This window comes from Zea mays, chromosome 3, assembly GCF_902167145.1.
Source record: "Zea mays cultivar B73 chromosome 3, Zm-B73-REFERENCE-NAM-5.0, whole genome shotgun sequence".
NCBI lineage: Eukaryota > Viridiplantae > Streptophyta > Magnoliopsida > Poales > Poaceae > Zea > Zea mays.
Genome location: NC_050098.1, coordinates 194,533,308 through 194,555,330, shown reverse-complemented (window position 1 = coordinate 194,555,330; position 22,023 = coordinate 194,533,308). Strand labels below are relative to the sequence as shown.

The 22,023-nt window shown below is 39.6% G+C and overlaps 1 protein-coding gene across 1 annotated transcript; it reads left to right on the top strand.

Annotated features, from left to right (window-relative positions):
• Window positions 1-375: 375 nt before the first annotated feature.
• LOC100273462 (Pentatricopeptide repeat-containing protein mitochondrial) lies at window positions 376-4,715 on the top strand. The gene is made up of 2 exons (NM_001147899.1): window positions 376-1,643; window positions 4,329-4,715. Exon 1 carries the CDS (start codon window positions 440-442, stop codon window positions 1,619-1,621), a length of 1,182 nt encoding a protein of 393 aa, NP_001141371.1. The 5' UTR covers window positions 376-439; the 3' UTR covers window positions 1,622-1,643; window positions 4,329-4,715.
• The last annotated feature ends 17,308 nt before the right edge of the window (window positions 4,716-22,023 follow it).

Sequence of the window (22,023 nt, the reverse complement as noted above, 5' to 3'; positions counted from 1 at the left end):
ATAGTAATTTAAACTTATATCAATTAAGCTAATTCGGCTTTTATGTAAAATATATTTATATATTATTAATAGCAAGATGTTGGAGATATTTATGTGCTACATTTTTACTATATATGAATAGAATGAAGAGTGTCATGTAAGTTATATAGTAGAAATAAATTTTCTAGTAATGTATAAAATCATTTTATATTCTCCGCCCTATAAATTTGAGATAGTCTTATATCTGAACTTTGGAAAGTGGTGGAATGTAAAATTCCAAACTAAATAAGTTACTTTATTGAGTGAATTCTAATTCTGAAGAGATAGTATTATTTGTTGCGCATGATATTTTTCCAAAGTAGCAAATGGGATGGCAGTTTGGGACCCGTACGCTGACGATAAGTTGAGCGAAGATCAAGATCACTCACTCCCAGTTCTAAACCCTAAACCTGACGCCGCCATGGCCGCCGCCGTTCGCCACATCGTGCGCCGCCGCCTCTCCACGGCCGCCGCCATCACTGCACCGGTCCCCACTCCGGCCTCCATCCTCAACCCGTCCTCGCCGAGCACTCCCCTCACCTCGCGACATAAGACCCGACTCGCCATCTCCCTCCTCAAGTCTTCCCCGCCGCCTCCCCCCGACCAGATCCTCTCCATTTGCCGCGCCGCGGCACTGACCCCGGAGACACACATCGACCGCATCGCGCTGTCGCTAGCCGCATCAAAGCTCTCCTCCGCTCCGGACACCCTCCGTGACCTCGCCTCCACCGTCCTCACCCCGCGCCACGCACCCCACGCCATCGCGCTCTTCGGCCAGGCACACCTCCTCCCCGACGCCATCTCCACTTTCCAGTCCTCCCCCTCCACCCGCTCCCTCAACGCCCTCATCTTCGCGTGCATCGTCTCCGGTAACCACACGGAGGCCGCCCGCGTCTTCCAGACATTCCCAGACGCCCATGGCGTCAAGCCCAACACTGAGACCTTCAATGCCATCATCAAATCATTCGCCGAGTCTGGCACCATAAGGTCCTTTTACTCGGTTTTCGATGAAATGTGCAAGAAGGGCTTGAAGCCCAACTCCATCACATTTACCACTGCGCTCGCTGGTTTCTACAAGGAGGAGAAGTTCGATGACATCAAGAAGGTATTAGAGCTCATGAAGAAGAATGGATGTGGTGAGTCCCTGCCGGTATACAATGTGAGGGTGCAGAGTTTGTGCAAACTCGGTCGGAGTGGTGAGGCGAGGGCATTAGTGGACGAGATGATGAAGAAGGGCACAAAGCCAAATTGGGTGACCTACAACCATCTGATTTATGGATTCTGTAAGGAGGGGGATTTGGAGGAAGCAAAGCGTCTGTACAAGGAGATGGGAAGAAAGGGGCTTGTTGGGGATAGCGATTTCTATTTTATGCTTATTTATTACCTTTGTAAGGGTGATGATTTGGACACTGCCCTTGGACTATACAATGAAATAGCAGCTAAGAATTGGGTGCCATGCTTCTCAACCATGAAAATGCTTGTGAATGGACTTGCTGGGAGCTCAAGGATCGATGAGGCAAAGGGAATCATTGAGAAGATGAAAGAGAAGTTCCCAGATAAAACTGAGGGGTGGAAGGAGGTGGAGGAAGCATTTCCTCATTAGAGTAAAACATCGATGATCTCAGGTATTCTTTTTTGCTGGAGTACATAGCAAAGTGGAGATAGAGGGAGAGTTCAATTTACATGTTTTGGTAATTCAAAATAATAGTGCTGATAGGACGGATATTCTGATTTTCTTTTTGATCTATCTTTTGCACATTGACATTTTTTTTACTCATCCACTGTATGAAATGCTGACAATGAGTCATCACATGCTATTGCATTTCTGGGATTTTTGCAGCATAACTTCCAGTTGTGGTGGTGCTGAGTGATATATACAATGACTTGTACAAAATAGGTGTTTTCCTTTATGAATATGGTTAAAAACAGTATATGAACTACATCGTGACTGACTGACTGCGAGTCTATTACACTATGTAGTTCTTAGTCTGAGCCTGCAAGAAACAAATAGACCAAGAGAGAGCTCCATCTCCCACTCCTTTGCATGTTTCAAACTTTCAATGCCATAGTTTGATGCTTGCTACTCATGTCTATTGCTTCCACGATTGGTCACAGCTCACAATACATATGAATTTCAGTAAATAATTGTTTCATTTAGGAAGAATGTTCATCATTTAGACTTTAGAATGTGTGATTGTAGGACTTAATTTGTGTTGAAAGTTGAGGGACTCTGAATGTATGGTCATACACTATTGATAGAATTTTAGAATTAGGGTTGATCGTAATAAGAATTACTATTGCTCAAGTTTATTTTTTGAACCAAATTTGAAATTTTAATTATACTAGATAGCAAGGTTATTAAAACGTTAAAACGTTATGAACCAACTTTTCAACGTTTAAACGAACGTTGAAACGTCTTTTCAGACTTGACATAGAATTTCAAATATAGAATAAGTTCATACGTAAGTTGAGTTCACAAACCAAATAGCATTAGCATAAAAAGAAACAGATCAAGTTTGAGGCTGGCTGCTGCTGGTCTTGCTCAGCCAAATCAACAGAAGTGGGCGGAAGTTGAGTTCATACATAATGTGAGCAAAATCAACAAATTAATTTGAGGCTGGCTGCTGGTCTTGCTCAGCAGAAGTGTGCGGAGGCGGCTATGGACTGGCGGCAAAATCAACAAATTCACTGTCAAGTGTCAACAAATTAATTCACTGTCAGCAGAACTGGGCACTGGCGGCGGCTATGGGCACTGGGAGCTGTGGGCGGAGGTAAAAGGGAGGAGGGAGGAGGGGGGCCGGCGACCGGCGGCGTACCTGGCGGCTCTGGAGTGGCGGCGGCTATGAGCACTGGGGCACTGGGAGCTGTGGGCGCCGACGGAGGTAGCGGGCAGCGCAGACCACAGAGGACGTCGGCTGGGCGGCTGGACGTCGGCTGGACGGCTTGGCGGCTGGCTGTGGAGGCTTAGAATTTAGGGTTTGAGGAATAAGGACGGCTAAAGGCCCAGGAAGGCCCATTAACTCTAGAACGTCCAAAACGCTGTAAAACGCGTTTCAGACGCTCAGAGGACGCTTAAACGTCCAAAACGGACGCTCTAAGCCTTTTTCGTAAACGTGCGGACGTTTTACTCCTTAATCACGTTTTACTGTTTAAGCGACGCTTCAATAACAATGCTAGATAGTATAGTGGATTTTATGAGGTAAAGTTTGTTGTTCTGGAAATGTCAAATTTCAAATAGAGAATGTGAAAGTAAATTTGGGTGTGCTAGCCTACTAGAATTTCTTCATAGCTGGTACAGCCTTCTAACTGCTTGGAAAATTGTTCAGTTTTTGTATGTCAACTTTCATGTTAAGTATAAGCTGTCTTGAACTAACTGCTAGGGAAACTGCTATAGTTTCTTTTGGAATATAGGGGTTAGAGGAAATTAACTTAATAGAATTGGACTTATTATATATATATGGATTCCACTAAACCTTTGTAGTTTAAAGTTACGTCTTAATACAATTTGGGTTTTCAACATGTAAAAATCATGCCTTTTGACCCTATAAGGCTAACCTAAGCATCTCAACCCTGTAATATGTAGGAAAATCTAGATCCAGCTGATCTGTGCACCTGCTTTTCTTGGAGAAAATAATGGGTTTCCTTAAACTACTGTTTGAGCATGCAAACATAAAATTATTTAGTAGCTGATGTATTGCTCCTCTTGTCTTTCTTTTTTCATGAAAATGACTTCTATCAATTAGCATTCACGAACATCAAGGAAACTTGAATGCACTCACTTGTGGGGGGTAAGACAGCCCCGAGAATTGTATTAAGAAGTCATTCTCACACAAGTCGAGAAAACCCCCGAACCCCTGCCCCACCCATACACAGCGGCATCGAAGCCCATGTGAGAACGACCATGATCGGTACTGAGCCTTAGACCTGTGCTTTGGCGTGGGACAGACGAGGGAATTGTTTTAACCACAGCCTGAAATTCACTCCCACGAGGAGTCGAACCCAGGACTTGAGGAGTGCTACTCGGACCACCTAATCAACTCGACTAGAGGCTCTTTCGCGGAAACTTGAATGTAATTGACTAGGTTAAGTTATATTCACGGTGGTAAGCTGGTTATAAATGTATTTATGTTTATATTTTGGGTTCTGCCAACTTGTTTTTTTTTGTGATACAAACTTGTTTTTTTTCTGATTCTTTACAATGCTATTTGCCTGATGGTTGTATCTACTCTGTCGCCTTTTTTTATTTGTTTCTCTTAAAATTAACCGGTACTATTATTAATTAAATTTATTTGGCAAATGATTATTTTCAGCAAATTTGCCAGTGCTGAAGACATTGTTGGTTGGTAGTTGGGACTGCATCTATATTTGATCAACTGTTTCGAGTATATGAAGATATGGCCTGGATTCAATTTTATATAGATGTGAATCATGCTCCAGCTGTGATGACTGATTAACAGTGGCAGCTGCAGGTTGTTCTTGGCGATGCCCCAGTAGTTAATACCTTTTGCATATTGAAGTTTTAGTTGTGGGAATTAGAGAGAATAAAACTGTCAGTTTTGTTGGCACAGGCTGAGCCTGTCATTGCCTTGTACGGACCTTGCGCCTGCAATTTTTGCAGTCTGTAAGCGATGCAATGTATGCTATAACTGTAACGACTTCCGTTTCAGTTTGAATGGACTGAAATTAATGTTTCCTCCCTGGAATTGTGTCTAGCAACGTAGATGTCATTCTCGGACGTGTTGCATGTTTCATATTTGCATGCATATATGCGCCATGTAATGTAGCACCCAAAATCCTAATTTTTGGTTTTTGGTAAAATTCTTCCAAAAAAAATAATAAAATTTCATAGTGAGGGAAATAGAAAAAAAGAGTCTCATATAAATTATACTTTCAAAATATTTCTAAAGATTTAAACTAAAGTATTTTATGGAGATTATGTGCTATTAACATAAGTAGTAAGAAAACATTGAATTTTAAATGTGCCTTTAATTGGACTATGCATTCGTAAGGGTGTTCGCCTAAAACAAATTATTGTGTGTGTGTGTGCACTATATATTTGAGCAATTTGTGAAAATGAACAAAATAATTAATATATGTTGTATATTTTGGATATTGCATATAGATGCAAATTTGAAATCTGAATTTAATTCTAATTTGAAGATTGAAAATGGAAATCACAAATGAAAATAGAAATGAAAGGATTAAATGAAGTAGGAAGAGGAGAATATGTACTTAACTTGGCCTAGCCAACCGTATACACGTACAACCCGTAGTTTTATTCCTTTCTTTATTTCCCTTGCCGCGCATGACATTAAGCTGGAGGCCATGACGGGTGGGCTCTCCTGTACACGCATTATCTCTGGCAAGTGGGACAACATCTGCATCAGGGACTTCTCGAAGCCGGACTTGCAACAAAACTGTAACGGACGCGAGATAAATCGGAGGGGGGTTACGATACTAGCTTAAGCCCCTTGGCGTATATAAACTATGGCCCTGTTTGGCACAGCTTATTTTCAGCTTCTTCACAAATTTAAGCAGAAGTTCTGCCAAACAGTCAGCTTCTGCAGCAGCTTATCAGTTCAGCTGCTTCTCAGAATACACTAAAAGCAGCCAACACGCAGAAGCTGCTGTTCACCAGCTTCTCAGATAAGTTGCTTTTTCAACAAGCAGCAGCTGTGCCAAACAGGGCCTACTTCGTCCGATCGAGTTCTCCGCATGTCGTCCGCCGCGGCCGCTTGGTTGTTGGCCAACCGGTTACCTAGGTATCCGCACTGACGCGTGGACCCGCCTTGACCGCGACACCGTCTCCGTGAACTTGTTGCAACAGAGCGCGCAATCGCCGGAGTCTGGTGGGATTCGTCCTCATCGCATCCGGATGGCGAACCCGTTCATTAACCACCCCCTGTCCCTATATAACCATCGGGTCGCGATTCCTTTGCATCCCAGCTCAGTCTCCATCATCTTCTAGGCAGAGCGACCGAGAGGAGAGACAGATTGAAAGTGCATTCATCCCTTTTGTGAGTTTTGGTGATTTGGATAACAACACATTTAAAGGTCTAACGAGTTTGCTAAGTGTTGAACAGGAAATTCAGTATGATGAACATACTTGAATAATGTATAATGATTAGTGAACAAAGGTTCAACATGAGGTTAAATAACCAATGAGACAATGCAAATGGATATAATATGATCTCTACATTGGTTTGAATATATGGACAAGACCTGAGAAATCACTACATACATATGATCAAAATAGAGGATGGAGTGATTAAGAGGATAGGTCAAGCCAAAGTGAATAAGATATGAGGAATCGTGAATTGGCTTGACCATATTACTATCAGTCCATATATGCTTCTATGAGAATCAAACTAGAGCTTGATTGATCTTAACGGTTATATCTAGAAGACATTCAAGCAAGGTTCACAATATTGAAGAAATGATTCTCTCAATGGATGCTCAATATGATGTGACTCAAGAATGGCTTGATAGGGTGAAGATAGCAAGGAAAGGGCTTCGAGGAACTAAGCGAAGGTGAAGGCCAAGCGACGGCTTGTAGACCGAGGTACCATGGCTAAAGTGAAGAAGAGAGTACTTGCACTAAGTCGATGAACTAATCAGCTATGAAGAGTTATAACATGTTGATGCATCAGCAAGGTGACTTGAAGCCATGATTTGAACTCATATAAAGTGATATGGTACAAGTCACAGGGTTTGATTTGTGTTTGCTTCAAAAGGTGAGACAAAGATGTTTGTGATCCTTATGAAGCAATGCCATGGAGAAATCACACATGAGACACCAATGACTCAAGAAGTTTACTTCATTATATTTTATTTAACTTGAGTATAGGAATCGTCGTACTATAAAGGGGGATCCAAAAAGAAGGTTGGTGTTTGCCAAAGCTCAAACCTCTATATTCAAAAGCTATTTTTGAAAAGCAAAAATCTCTTTAACGTTCTATGGTTGATCGTGGTTAGGGTTGAGAAACCTAGAGTGTTCTTGCTGAAAAGCAGCTGAACTTCTTCAACTGCAGCTGAGCTTTCCAGCTGAACTTGACTTCAGCTGAGTTGAGCTTCTTCAGCTGCAGCTGAGCTTTTCAGCTGAGCTGAACTTCAGCTGAGTTGAGCTTTCTCAACTTCAGCTGAACTCAACTTCAGCTGTGAACCTCTTTGACCATACACCAGCTGAACTTGCCTCCGGGCAGTTGAGCTGGGGTTTTCTCTCCTAAACTCTCTGGTCAAGACCAGTTGAACTGGTCCTGAGGGGCAGTTCAGCTGGTCTCTGACCCCTCTGACCTCTGACCAACAGTCTGCAAGTCAGACTGGCAAACAGGTCGCCAGAGGTGTCAGGGGCGGTTCAACCGCCCTGGGGGGGCGGTTCAACCGGTTTGGTCAACCCTGACCAGTCTGCAGGTCAGTCTGCGCGTCAGTCTGCCAGTCAGACTGGCAGACAGGCTGCCAGGCCTGCCAGGGGCGGTTCAACCGCCCTAGGGGGCGGTTCAACCGGTCTCAGGCAGAAAAATCTGCCCAACGGCTAGTTTTGAGCGCCACCTATATATATACTACCTCCTACCTCTCTCCCCAAAGTAGTGAGCACGATTTGAACTCCATTTCTAACCCAAGAAACACCTCCCTCTCTCTCTCACACATCTCTTGCCTCTCCCATTTCAAATCTTTGGAGAGAAATCTTTGAGTGAGCTTGAGAGCTGCGGTTTTGTGCTTCATCTCTAAATCTCTCTTGCTCTTCTTCTTCATTCGAGCTTTGGTACTACATCGAGTTCTTTGTGGATTCATTACTCTTGGAGCTTCTAGCTCCTAGACGACTAGGTGTCTCTTGTGAGTCTCCAAATCTTGTGGAAGACCACAAGAAAGTTTGTATTACCCGCTCGTTTGAGCAAAGATTATTGTGTGGGCTTGATCTTTGTGGTCGGCAAAGGGAGGATTAGGGTTGAAAGAGACCCTGCTCTTTGTGGGCGCCTCAACGAGGAAGTAGGGCACCTTTTGTGGTGTGACCGAACCTCGGGATAAATCTTGTGTATCTTGTGTTCTTGCTCATTGTGTTTGTTAGTGTTCTTCGTTCTCTCACCATTCCGTGGAAGATTGTTTATATTTTTTTGGTGTGTGGATTTTGAGAAGTGCCCTTCTCTGATCTACTACTTTGAACCCTGTGGATCATTTAGAACATCTCATTTCCAAAGTTAACTGGGTGAATTTCGAGATCAATTCAGTTTTACCCAGTTTGCTTCTAGTTTTTGTTGAAAAAGTTTTAACTTGCCTATTCACCCCCCTCTAGGCAACTTTCAATTGGTATCAAAGCCTAATCCTCGTTCTAACGCTTAACCGCGTGAGGAAAGATCATGTCGGGGGGACTAAGAAACGAAAGTGCTTCTAAGCTTGAAAAAGTTGAGGTTGCCTCGACTTTATCTTTTGGTGCAGATATTGATCCTAGGGCAATAGATCTTGCCATGAAAATCGCCGAAAGGATGTTCCTCAAAATGAAGGAAGATGAGGCGAAGAACAAGATTGAAGAAGAAGAAAATGATCGATGAAGACCAAACGACGAATCCACCTCTTCACAAGGTTCGTCTTTCAAATCCACTTCTCATATGTGCTTTATTGCTAATGGGAGTGACAGTGAAAGCGAAAGTGAGGATGAGGAGGAGCAAGAAAGTGATAGTGAAGATGAGGATGATCTTCAACAATTCTTCGCTCAGCTAAGCAAGAAACATCGGATGAGCTTGCTTAAACTCATGAAAAGAGCGGAAGAACAAAAAGAAATGCTTCATAAGCAAGAAGACTTCCTCATTAGAAAAATTGAAGACTTAGAGAAGTTGACCAAAGAGCATGAGAAGCTAAAGTGCTCTCATGATGATTTGGTCCAAAGGTATGAAGACATTTCAATTGAGCAGATTAAAGTTGTTAATCATTCATCATATATTGCTCAATTAGAAAATAAAAATGCTATGTTCAAGAACACGATAGAAAGGCTAAATATTGAAAATCTAGCTTTGCAAGAAAAACATGATATGCTTGTGTGCTCTCATAATAAATTTATGGATTCACATATCATGTTAGAAATGGCTCATGAGGTTGTGTTAACTAATTTGAAATCATACCAACCTCACATGTGCACATGTGTTGAAATTGAAACTATATTACCATGTGCTAACAAATGTTGCTCTCAAGAAAGCCAATCTTCCATTGAGCTAGACATTTCAGGAATTAGTGATATTTCTATCACACAAGAAAATAAAGAGCTCAAGGAAGAAGTTGAAATGCTAAGAAGGAGCTTAACTCGTTTGAAGGGAAAGTGTCATGCTCAACCTTCTCAAGATAACCATGATAATGTGGTGAAAAAGCTTGAGAAGGGGACAACCGTAGCATGCACAAAACCCCTTCAAAAGAATACCAAGCTTTCCAAGAAGGGCATGAGCAAAATCCATGGTGAGAAAATTAATGCTCATATGATTTGCTCTAACAATGTACCTATGTGCTTCAACAAAGAAAGATCAAAGAGAAGCGATAGGAGATGCTATGGATGCAAGGAGAAGGGCCATGAAATTGATTCATGCCCCCACATGAAGAATCAAGACCTTGCACGATCAAGAAAGATGACCATCAAAAAGGATGAAAGCAAAAGGCAAATGCATTGCAAGGACAAGCATCGCATTTGCTACAATTGCCGTGAAAAAGGTCATCTATTCAAGGTTTGTCCAAAGGGTAAAACTCCTAAGCCTAACTTGTCAATACATTCAAATATGCTTAGGAGACCCAAATTTGACTCTTGTGCTAGAAAGGTGATGAGTTCACCACATTCTAGGACCAAGGCTATTTGGGTGCCTAAGTCCTTATTGGCTAACCTTGATGGACCTATCATGAGATGGGTACCAAAATGTACTTAATAAGTTTTGCAGGTACCCAGAGATGATATGAAGCTTTGGGGTGCGTGAGCGGTTTAACTCAATTCTTATCTCAAGCTATCAATCTTACATTGTCTATCATTTAAGATTGACCCAAAAATGAATTGAGTTGTTATATCACTAACATCATATTCTTCTCTAGCAAGAACTTGTGTTGTAGGGAATAAGGATTAACCTTTGTAGGAATCAAGCAAAAGGCCTACAACCAAGTGATATCCAAAGGATGGTAACAATTAACTCTTAAGTGCACATTGCTTTTAATTGGTATATTCCTTTGTGTCTTTTGTAGCCACATAGGAAAAATGAAGCACTTGAGAATGAACTTAAAAGATTTTACCTTGCTTTGGAAAGGATCTAATTATATGGTAGATTGCAACTTCATATTTTTATATTGTGACAATCTACATGCTCTAAATTGATTGTATGTATCTTGTGGCATATTTCAAGTTATTCATCATATTATTGCCATAACCTAGACATAAAAAGTATTATCCCATGTTCTAAAATGAATAGAGTGCTAAGTAAGAAATTCAATTTCTTAAAGCACTTACCAAAAGGGAAATTCTCTATATGACTAGAGTTGTGAGACTAATGTTTTTGTCTAAGTGATTTATGTAGTTTCTCAACATGAGAATGTGTTTCTCAAATGGAGTGTGCCATTCAATCTATGCGTACATTTTAAAATTTGAAATGAGGTTTATTGTAAAAAATTATTTTAAAATTCATTCCAAGCTCAACTGGTTTGACCAGCTGAACTTTCTAGTTCAGCTGGGGAGACCAGCTGAACTTCTGAGTTGAACTTCAGCTCGGCTGGTATTCACCAGGAAACCCCATGGCTGAAACCGGTTGAACCGGTGTCCAGGACCGGTTGAACCGGTCTGGTGCAGTCTGAGCCGCTGGCGCCCGTCAGTCTGACCGTTTGACTGACCGCGTCAGCCCCCTTTTTCAGACGCCTTTTCAGACTGCGCCAGTACCTTTTTCAGGCGTCAGGTCACCTTTTGCAGCACTTTTTCAGTCATTTTTTTGTCGCGTCAGGTCACCTTTTCAGAAACCTGTGCAGTACCTTTTCAGCTTTATTTTTGCAGACTTTTACTGTTTCATTTGGTATGTGACCAATAATTGTTTCTTTCAAGTGACATTCTTTCAATTGGTAATAATCTATTTTATAAAAAAAATGTCAATATGAAAGTTAAATTCTTTTTGGCTTAAATTTGTAAATTGGTGCATAATATTAAATGTGCATTAATTTAAAAGGAATTTAATTTATGCCTTTATGTCTCATAAATGATGGTTTGTTTGCCATTCATATATAGATATCATCATTCATTAAATACTTCCTTGGACTACTAATACCTCTTTTCAAAGTGTTTTATCAACTAGTTTTAAAAGTAAAAGGAGATAACAAAAAAGGAAGTCTCCACAAATGATGAAAAGAAGAATACTAAGGTGACACCACCACAGATAGTAAGATCTGTCAAATTGGTATAACAAATGGTACGTTCTATATGGTGGTAAGTATTCTTAGGCATAAGTTAATTCATTGCAAATTTATCATGCCTTGAACAATATATGTAATGTACTCCTCATGAGTCTCTTAACTGAATTGAAAGTGCATGTGGTAAGTCATTCAAATACTTGATGCACATATCTAGTGGGAGAACATTATATATCTTGTGTCGTAGAGAATAAGTTTCCCTTGAGTAAGTTATACTAAGACAATCCAAAATGGTAAATTTGTATCTCATTCATATGGATTGTAATCTTTGTTTTCTAAATAGCTACTCTTGATGCAGTTTAAAATTTCCTTATCGTTAAATCTAAAAGTGCATAAGAATTCTTTTTGTTGATATTCATCACATACATATGCACTAACATGGATACGATTTTAAACTGTAAAAGGTACAATTAGTGATCCATACTCTCTAAACTTTGGAAACCTACAAATTGATGTCTCAGGAATCTACTTCAGTCGGTATCCATATGCTTCACTAGGATTGGATCACTATGTTGTAAATTCCATGCATAACTTGTCTTTATGATATGAATGCTTGTGCGACTAACCTTGATAAGCTAGGTGCACCCAAAGTCAAGGTAGGTTCATCATCAAGAAGGCAACACAACGATGTATTAATAAAAGGAGAAAAGGCTCCTACTCTTAACTCTAGTTTTTATCTACGTGATTAAATATTGACTTGAAACCATGTAAGATGGTTGTCAAGTATATGTGGATGCCTACACAAAGAGAAATGCCACAATAAGGAATGTGTGGGTATCCAAGGCTCTTACTACTAATCTTAAAGTACCCAATTAAAATTGGGTACCAAAATACGAAGCTTAAACTTGTTTTGCAGGATCACTCCTTCAATGGATCAAGTTGGGTGCTCGATAATGAATATATAAATCATATTTGGAGATAGTAGCAAGGGTGGTAACAACTGAATCTCAAGTGCATATTATTTTCAAATCTTATCTCTTTTGTGACTTGTGTAGCCACTAAGGGAAAAGAAGCACTTGAGGATATACATCAGTTATTGATTATGAAATAAAGGTCTAATTGGAAGATGAATGAATATTATCATATGGTGAACAATCCAAAATTATGTGACGTATTCTCTATCTAGTTAATTTGGATTTGATTCTTCTATATTAGACACACACAATAATATGGATTAAGTCATCCCTCTAGGCTTCATTGAATAACCATGCATATTATCCATGTCTTTCAAAATATATTGTGCATGAGGGCTCAAGGGAAATTCAGTCCATATTATGAGGTTTCTTTATTTTAGCAACTCGCTTGCCTTCCACATATAAAGGGTTGCAAAATAAGAAACTAGTGCTTGTGCTACTAATGCCATCTCTTGTGTTGAGTTTATCCATAGAAAATCTATGTTAAGAGATGGTGCTTGTTTTACATTGGATAAACCACAAGCTTAAAGGATACTATTCAACTAAAGTAAGATGAAGTTGATAAGAGGCCAAGGTATAAAAACTTCCTCTCCTTCAGTTGTTTTAGTATTCTATCCTTAGTGGGATGTTCCATAGTATAGGTTAATTTCCTTGCAATATAAAATGTTCAATAGTGCATATAACTTTGACATCAACTATATGTGTGCACTAATTTAAAGGAATTTAATCTATCTTTTTGGGTTTCAAGAATGATGATTCATTTTCCATCCACATATAAGGATTATCATTTGTGAAACCCTCCCTTGTGTTTCTAATGCTCTCTTTTCTAAGTGTTTAAATAAGGTCCTTCCAAGTGCTTTCAAGATGGATTCAAAATCCACGGATATAAGAGTCTTGGTTGTTTCAATCATTGAGTTTCAATGGGTCTCATATCAAGTTTGATTGAACCAAGCCAAGATCAATGAAGTTCAAGATCGCCTGGTTGGATGAAATCATAAAGAGAAAAGAAATCATAGTGATTCAAGAAGGGAGTTACACTTTTTGTCAACCTAATAATGAAGATGTAGTGACATATTTATATGATATCCTTCATTATGAGGTTTAAGGTTCATATTAGCATGCTTTACCCTCCAAGATTTCAATTGATATACTTTTAGTTCTTAAACTTTTAATTGGTTTAATTTTCATCATCTATGTAAAGCATGTTATGTTAAACCAAGATATAGTGCAAACATCTCCTTTAACCTCGTATTGTTGATGTGCATAAGTGTACTTTGTGTACTCTTGCATGCACAAATTGAGGGAGAGTTTAGCCTATATCTTGTGAGACTAATGATTTCTTTCAAGTTCATGTTGTGTAGTCTCACACCTTGGAGAACATCAAATGAGGATGAATGGTTCCATAGAAATGAAAATGAATTTCTCTTAATCGTTTGAAGAGGATAAGTTTCTCTTTGAAATGTCAAGCCTATCAAAAGCTAAGATGGAAATTCATGATTATAATGGAGACCATGTGGCGTAGAACAAAGGTGTGTCACTCCATGAACTATTGTATTACATTTTTGTATCTAGGCTCTTACATGCTAGTGTGTGCATGTATATGCAATATCTTAAGTCACATCATAAGGTTGCACTTGTGATGACGATTAAAGAATCTCTAGATATTTGATTAATACCTCTTGTGGTGATGTGATAAGTTAGTCTTAAGTCATCTTAGTGAGGTATGAGTCAAACATGCTAACTTCTCAAGAATCTTAGCTTAAACATTGCATATCATGTCTATTAGTATACCTTTTGATTATGAGTAATTCCTTCAATTGGTACTATTTCACATTTTCATACTTTATTTGTACCAAGGTTCAAATTGTAGAACTTAATCCTGTGACCTCAAGTCCAAGTGCATAAGCTAAATAAGTATTCATCACTGTATGCACACATTTAGGGGGAGAATGGTCTATAATTTGAATCTTTGAGACTAACTTCATTTTCAAAGTCTATTATGTGTGTAGTCTCAAATTAGAAAGGAATCTTCAAGCAAAGACAATGGCTTCCACTGCAAATTTTGATGGGTATCAAAGATTCTTTGCTCCAATAAATGTATCTTCTATACATTTCATAAGAGAATGAGTTTCTCTTTTATATGCTACTCCAACGTCATCTAAAATTGGTAAATATGTATCACATCCTTTTGGATTGCAAATGTCTGAAGTAGCAAAGCTTATAAATTCTCCTGTCTAGAACTTAATTGATTAAATAGTGCACATGTTTCTTATGTTGCATGATTATGTTCAATTGATACTCCTTTTATGCCAATGGTACTTTAAGTTGCAAATAAGTACTCTCATCAGATATCAATTGAATTCATATATATATGTGTGCACTAAAACTTGAGGAGAACTTAGTGTAATATGCAATTAGTGGTCTGCTTATCTAAAAAATTGTATCAATTGGTGTTTTTCAATTGGTATTTTCATACATGATCACTAGTTGTATAATCCATACTTGTGCAATTTTCATGTTGCCTCTTGTTATGATAAGAAAATGCTAGGTGACATCTAGACTCCAGGTATCAAGACTTATCTTTCAATTAGTATGACAATCTTCATTTGATATCTTGGACCTATGCCACAATTATGCCAACAAGAGCTTGCAAATGAATTCTAAATCCAACACAAGTCTGGAAACCCCTTGAAAAGGTAAAACGCAAAGGTACATCACTTATGACACTTATCCATTACCTTTGTGCCATCTAAGGATCCCTTTCATGATAGTGTGTTCACATCTCGCTTAATCATAATTTCGATCCTTTATATTCTTTGTATCCTTTTTGGAGATTTATGACAAAGGGGGAGAAATTGTGCATTAAAGCTTACCTTTAGTCTTATGTAACTAAGTGTTAGAAGACTTTTAAAAAGGGGAGAACTAATTAACAAAAAGGGGAAGTCATAAGAAAAACATAAGATGAAGAAAGTTGATAAGTGCATTCCATGTCATGAGCATCACGTTTATTTTATGACACACTGCATCCTATGAATAGTATGATATAAGTTGTCTATACTTTGACCTAAATATGTGCTTTTGTCATTTGAGTACAAAAGTGATATTTTCTGAAATGCACATATTTAGGGGGAGGAAACTATATCATAGGATTCAAAATCTTATTTATCAAATCTTATGTAAGCTTTAAATGTGTTGTCATCAATCACCAAAAAGGGGGAGATTGAAAGTGCATTCATCCCTTTTGTGAGTTTTGGTGATTTGGATAACAACAATTTAAAGGTCTAACGAGTTTGCTAAGTGTTGAACAGGAAATTCAGTATGATGAACATACTTGAATAATGTATAATGATTAGTGAACAAAGGTTCAACATGAGGTTAAATAACCAATGAGACAATGCAAATGGATATAATATGATCTCTACATTGGTTTGAATATATGGACAAGACCTGAGAAATCACTACATACATATGATCAAAATAGAGGATGGAGTGATTAAGAGGATAGGTCAAGCCAAAGTGAATAAGATATGAGGAATCGTGAATTGGCTTGACCATATTACTATCAGTCCATATATGCTTCTATGAGAATCAAACTAGAGCTTGATTGATCTTAACGGTTATATCTAGAAGACATTCAAGCAAGGTTCACAATATTGAAGAAATGATTCTCTCAATGGATGCTCAATATGATGTGACTCAAGAATGGCTTGATAGGGTGAAGATAGCAAGGAAAGGGCTTCGAGGAACTAAGCGAAGGTGAAGGCCAAGCGACGGCTTGTAGACCGAGGTACCATGGCTAAAGTGAAGAAGAGAGTACTTGCACTAAGTCGATGAACTAATCAGCTATGAAGAGTTATAACATGTTGATGCATCAGCAAGGTGACTTGAAGCCATGATTTGAACTCATATAAAGTGATATGGTACAAGTCACAAGGTTTGATTTGTGTTTGCTTCAAAAGGTGAGACAAAGATGTTTGTGATCCTTATGAAGCAATGCCATGGAGAAATCACACATGAGACACCAATGACTCAAGAAGTTTACTTCATTATATTTTATTTAACTTGAGTATAGGAATCGTCGTACTATAAAGGGGGATCCAAAAAGAAGGTTGGTGTTTGCCAAAGCTCAAACCTCTATATTCAAAAGCTATTTTTGAAAAGCAAAAATCTCTTTAACGTTCTATGGTTGACCGTGGTTAGGGTTGAGAAACCTAGAGTGTTCTTGCTGAAAAGCAGCTGAACTTCTTCAACTGCAGCTGAGCTTTCCAGCTGAACTTGACTTCAGCTGAGTTGAGCTTCTTCAGCTGCAGCTGAGCTTTTCAGCTGAGCTGAACTTCAACTGAGTTGAGCTTTCTCAACTTCAGCTGAACTCAACTTCAGCTGTGAACCTCTTTGACCATACACCAGCTGAACTTGCCTCCGGGCAGTTGAGCTGGGGTTTTCTCTCCTAAACTCTCTGGTCAAGACCAGTTGAACTGGTCCTGAGGGGCAGTTCAGCTGGTCTCTGACCCCTCTGACCTCTGACCAACAGTCTGCAAGTCAGACTGGCAAACAGGTCGCCAGAGGTGTCAGGGGCGGTTCAACCGCCCTGGGGGGCGGTTCAACCGGTTTGGTCAACCCTGACCAGTCTGCAGGTCAGTCTGCGCGTCAGTCTGCCAGTCAGACTGGCAGACAGGCTGCCAGGCCTGCCAGGGGCGGTTCAACCGCCCTAGGGGGCGGTTCAACCGGTCTCAGGCAGAAAAATCTGCCCAACGGCTAGTTTTGAGCTCCACCTATATATATACTACCTCCTACCTCTCTCCCCAAAGTAGTGAGCACGATTTGAAAACTCCATTTCTAACCCAAGAAACACCTCCCTCTCTCTCTCACACATCTCTTGCCTCTCCCATTTCAAATCTTTGGAGAGAAATCTTTGAGTGAGCTTGAGAGCTGCGGTTTTGTGCTTCATCTCTAAATCTCTCTTGCTCTTCTTCTTCATTCGAGCTTTGGTACTACATCGAGTTCTTTGTGGATTCATTACTCTTGGAGCTTCTAGCTCCTAGACGACTAGGTGTCTCTTGTGAGTCTCCAAATCTTGTGGAAGACCACAAGAAAGTTTGTATTACCCGCTCGTTTGAGCAAAGATTATTGTGTGGGCTTGACCTTTGTGGTCGGCAAAGGGAGGATTAGGGTTGAAAGAGACCCGGCTCTTTGTGGGCGCCTCAACGAGGAAGTAGGGCACCTTTTGTGGTGTGACCGAACCTCGGGATAAATCTTGTGTATCTTGTGTTCTTGCTTATTGTGTTTGTTAGTGTTCTTCGTTCTCTCACCATTCCGTGGAAGATTGTTTATATTTTTTTGGTGTGTGGATTTTGAGAAGTGCCCTTCTCTGATCTACTACTTTGAACCCTGTGGATCATTTAGAACATCTCATTTCCAAAGTTAACTGGGTGAATTTTGAGATCAATTCAGTTTTACCCAGTTTGCTTCTAGTTTTTGTTGAAAAAGTTTTAACTTGCCTATTCACCCCCCCTCTAGGCAACTTTCAGAGATGCAAGAAGAGAGAAAATAGGGTAGGGCGTTCGGTCGCCGGAACCGTGTGGGCGAACATGCCGCCGTGGAAGATCTCGGGCAGCGCAATCGCTCGCTCCGGGCAGTTCTCCTCCTGCTTCGGGATCGACTGGATGTTCGCCGTGGAGTGCCGCGCCGCCGGGTGTGTCGCGCGGGCCACTGCTGCTGGGGGCTGAGAAGGAAGACGATGGGATAAACGTCGATTTCTGGTGGACGGCTCAGATTGAACGCTGCCTACACCCCTTCGCTGGTTTGATCTGTGCAGTTGGTTCCGATCGGACGGACCTGGTGTGATCACGGTTAATTAAAATATAGGTCGTTGATCTGGCCAGGGACGGTTACGATTAGACTGGGCGCTTACCTCTTCGTTGGTTGAGTATGTACCGTTGATCTATGATCTAACGGTTGTGATGCGCGCGGGGTTAGGCAGCCGAGCCAACTTTACATAAGAGCCCTCGAGTTTTAAGGTAATAAACCCGCCGTCCATTTTCAGTATAAAGAAAGTAAAATTAAATGAAGACTTTGCGTTTTAGCCCATGGGGTTTGTTTTTAGGCACAAAATTGATACAAATATGCACAAAAGCTAAGAAAATCCATATCTTGCTCATGTTAACTCATTTTTAGTTCGTTCAAGTTGCGTTAGCTTCGTAATAAAATTATCTACACTTTGGTAACCTTATTTTATCATGAAACATGTTTGTAAATAATTAATTTGTTTACTCATTGGATTAACTTCTTTAATTTAAAATTAAAGTAAAATTTTCACTTCCTAGTTGTAATTTGACTTAAATATGTTTTCTAACTTGGGTTAAAATTAAATTAATGGTTTCTTAGGAATATCTTTCTCACGTGATTTATAATAATCAACCTAGAACCTAGTTTTCCTGTTTAATCACATAAACCTTCGGAAAATCATAACTTTATAACCGTAGCTCCGAATTTAGCAATTCTCGAGCCCGCGATCTCATAGCTTTGCGTAGATTATTATTACTCAGTTATTCTTATGCTTGGTGTGATGTTAATTTTGCCTATACATGTTTGTCTGTATTGCTACGACTAGCGTGAGGTCACGAGTCACCTGAAGAGCAAGTTGGTACCTGGAATCTCAAGTCTCAGGCAAGTTGTGCCCTTGATCACTTCTTTTTACCCAGTCATGTTCTGATTAATCATAATGATCTGCATAGGTTAATTTTGATGGGACCCAACAGGTTACCCTAGTTTGATTATCTTTATACCTTGACTTCACTAAACTTTTTAGGTAGTACCTGCTATTGCTTTATGTGGTTTTGGGTATGAAGATTACACTATTCATGATTATACTTTTGTTATCAGTTGTTATTTATTGTTCATGTTAAGATCATTATGTTAATTGGAACATGGAGAACCACCCGGGAAAACAGTGCTACCACAGGGGTTTATGGACGCCCTTGGCTGATTAACTAGGAAAGCTAGTGGATGATTACCTTACCCGAAAGGGGCAAGGGCAGTAGGGGAGTGGTCAGTGTAGGGAGGTCCTTGGTTGATTTTGCTGCGATGACGGTCAGTCGAGGGACTCCTGCACTGGAGCTTCCTATAAACTGTAGCGGGTTTTCTAAAGCTAGTGGAACTTTGTAAATGCCTCGTAGTGTTACCCTGCCTCGCCTCCTCGGTAGAGGTGTATGAGATTGGCCGTCTCTTGGCAGATGGGTAACATGACTTGTGGGTAAAGATGTGCAACCTCTGCAGAGTGTAAAACTGGTATACTAGCCGTGCTCACGGTCATGAGCAGCTCGGACACTCACATGATTAATTTATGGAACCTAAATTCAATTTGTCATATGCATTGCATCGCAGGTGATGTTATTACTTTTGTTCTACTACTTAATTGGGTTGGTATTTACTTATACTTAGTAATTGCTAATAAAATTTTGACCAACTTTAAAAGCAATGCTCAACTCTAACCATCCTCTTTGGTAAGTCTTACACTTCACGTGAGCTCCCACCTTTGACGAGTTCATGCACATTATTCCCTACAACTTGTTGAGCGATGAACGTATGTGAGCTCACTCTTGCTGTCTCACACCCTCCCCACAGGTCAAGAACAGGTACCACAGGATGAGGCGCTTGGAGGATGCTGTGACGAGTTCGTGAGAGGTCTAGGTCATCGTCTCCCAGTCAACTTTGGGTTGCTGGACCATTGTCTCCTTATAATATAATTATTTATTTTGTATAGAATTTCTGTTAAGCAGTAAAGATGTGACATTTGATCCTGTGCCATGATTCATCATATGTGTGAGACTTGGTCGCAGCACACCTGATAATTATGTTCGCGCCCGGGTCTTGGTGCCTCTGAAACCCGGGTGTGACATGTAAGCAGCCATATATGCCTATATTCAGCCGTATATGCCAATATATGGAGCCTATAGTCTCCAGTATAGCAGTTATGAATGCCACGTGAAGGTAAATAACTAGATTTTGACATGAACATGCACGGACTGATTTGGATAGAATGATATTTGTCATCTGAAGGTAAACAAGCAGTTTTTGACGTAAACATGCAGACTGATCTCGATAGAATTTTGATTAATCGTAGTTCATTGTACTAATCAAAGCACGGGTCCTAGGTTTTTTGATAGCTTGCCATATGCCATGCCTCCTAGGTTTGAGTGTTTGAGGGATACATGTATTATGTATAACTGAAGATCTAATGCTAAAGGATCCAAGCAGGCTTTATCCACTAGGACAGATTTATCACATAGATCTAGTTTGGAAATTCAAATTTACAGCAGGATTGAAAGAGATTTTTTTTGGAGGAGGGAGGGATTGAACTAATTTCCCTCTCAAGCCCGAAGGAAATTTAAGTTTCCAAACTAGTTCATAATGAAAAGAAAAATATGTAGGTACCCTTTCCTCATTTGGTATTTTAGAATGCAAGTAACAATACTCCATCCGTTCATAAAAGTATGATATTTTGACTTTTTTTAAAAAAACTTTGGTCACTCGTCTTATTTAAAATATTTATTTAAAAGTATAAGATTTCAAATCACGCTCAAATAATTTTAAGTGATAAAACAAATCACAACAAAATTAAATAATAACCCATGTTTCTTTTTGAATAAAAAGAGCGGTCAACGGCGTCATATATTCACATATATTTATGAATAGAGGTAATATCCGTTAGTTGTGTTTGTATATTTACTAGTAGCCTTACTTGCGCGTTGCGCGAGTTTTCCCCCTGAACGATGTACATAATAATAAAAAGTTATTGTTATAGATATATGGAAGCATATTGCATAGTTGTTACACTATTATATAATCATATACGTAGTATTATTTTACTTGCGGGGGCTATAGGTCTGGTCACAAAAGGTAGATGGATGTCTGTACTCTGTAGGTGTGTGAGACATGTTTGCTCAAAAGAAAAGGTAACCAGATGTGTTAAAACTGAAAGAATAGGAAACCTGTGTATTAAAATCTAATCAACACATGTTTGAGTTACATATAGCTTCTTGTGGCTTTGAGCGTTCTTGTTCTAAATCAGAGCACACCAAATCAGCAATCTACTTTTGGATTTTCTAAACAACTATGATTGCTTCTCATTTGTATGTGGTCTCAACCTTGCTTGCTTAGTTTCAGGAAGACGTTCACTAAATTAGCAGGTAAACTGAAGTGGCACCACTGGTTCTTGATGTACATAGCAGTTTTCAGATCTGTTGCTTTTGTAAAGGGTTCCACAAACACGGCTAGCTCACGAAGGGAGCTGCAGTCTCTTAGTTATTTTGGAGAACTCTCCTGTTATAGCAAAACTATAGTCTTGCGCCAATACTATGTGAAGTGTATGCGTTCTCTGTGATCCAACAAAACTATAGTCTTACAGTTTTTGTTGTTAGTAAGCTAGGGAGAAGTAATGTTGTGTTAGTCCTAATATAATAGTTCACTTAATTAGCAGATAAGCTGATGGTTTTTTTATGTACTTTCGAATCTGTTGTGAGGAGAAGTTCCCCTGTTAGAACAAATCTGTAATTTTGTGTCCATATATGTAATAAAGTGTATACATTCTCTATTCTCCGTGTACTGAATTGCCGATGATTCAAACCCAGTTTTTCTGCTTCTCTCAAATCTGATAGAAAAATCATGACAACCTTGCTGC

Bases quoted from the DNA above. Each gene is read 5' to 3' on its own strand.
- LOC100273462 (NM_001147899.1), top strand. From the start codon at position 440: ATGGCCGCCGCCGTTCGCCACATCGTGCGCCGCCGCCTCTCCACGGCC.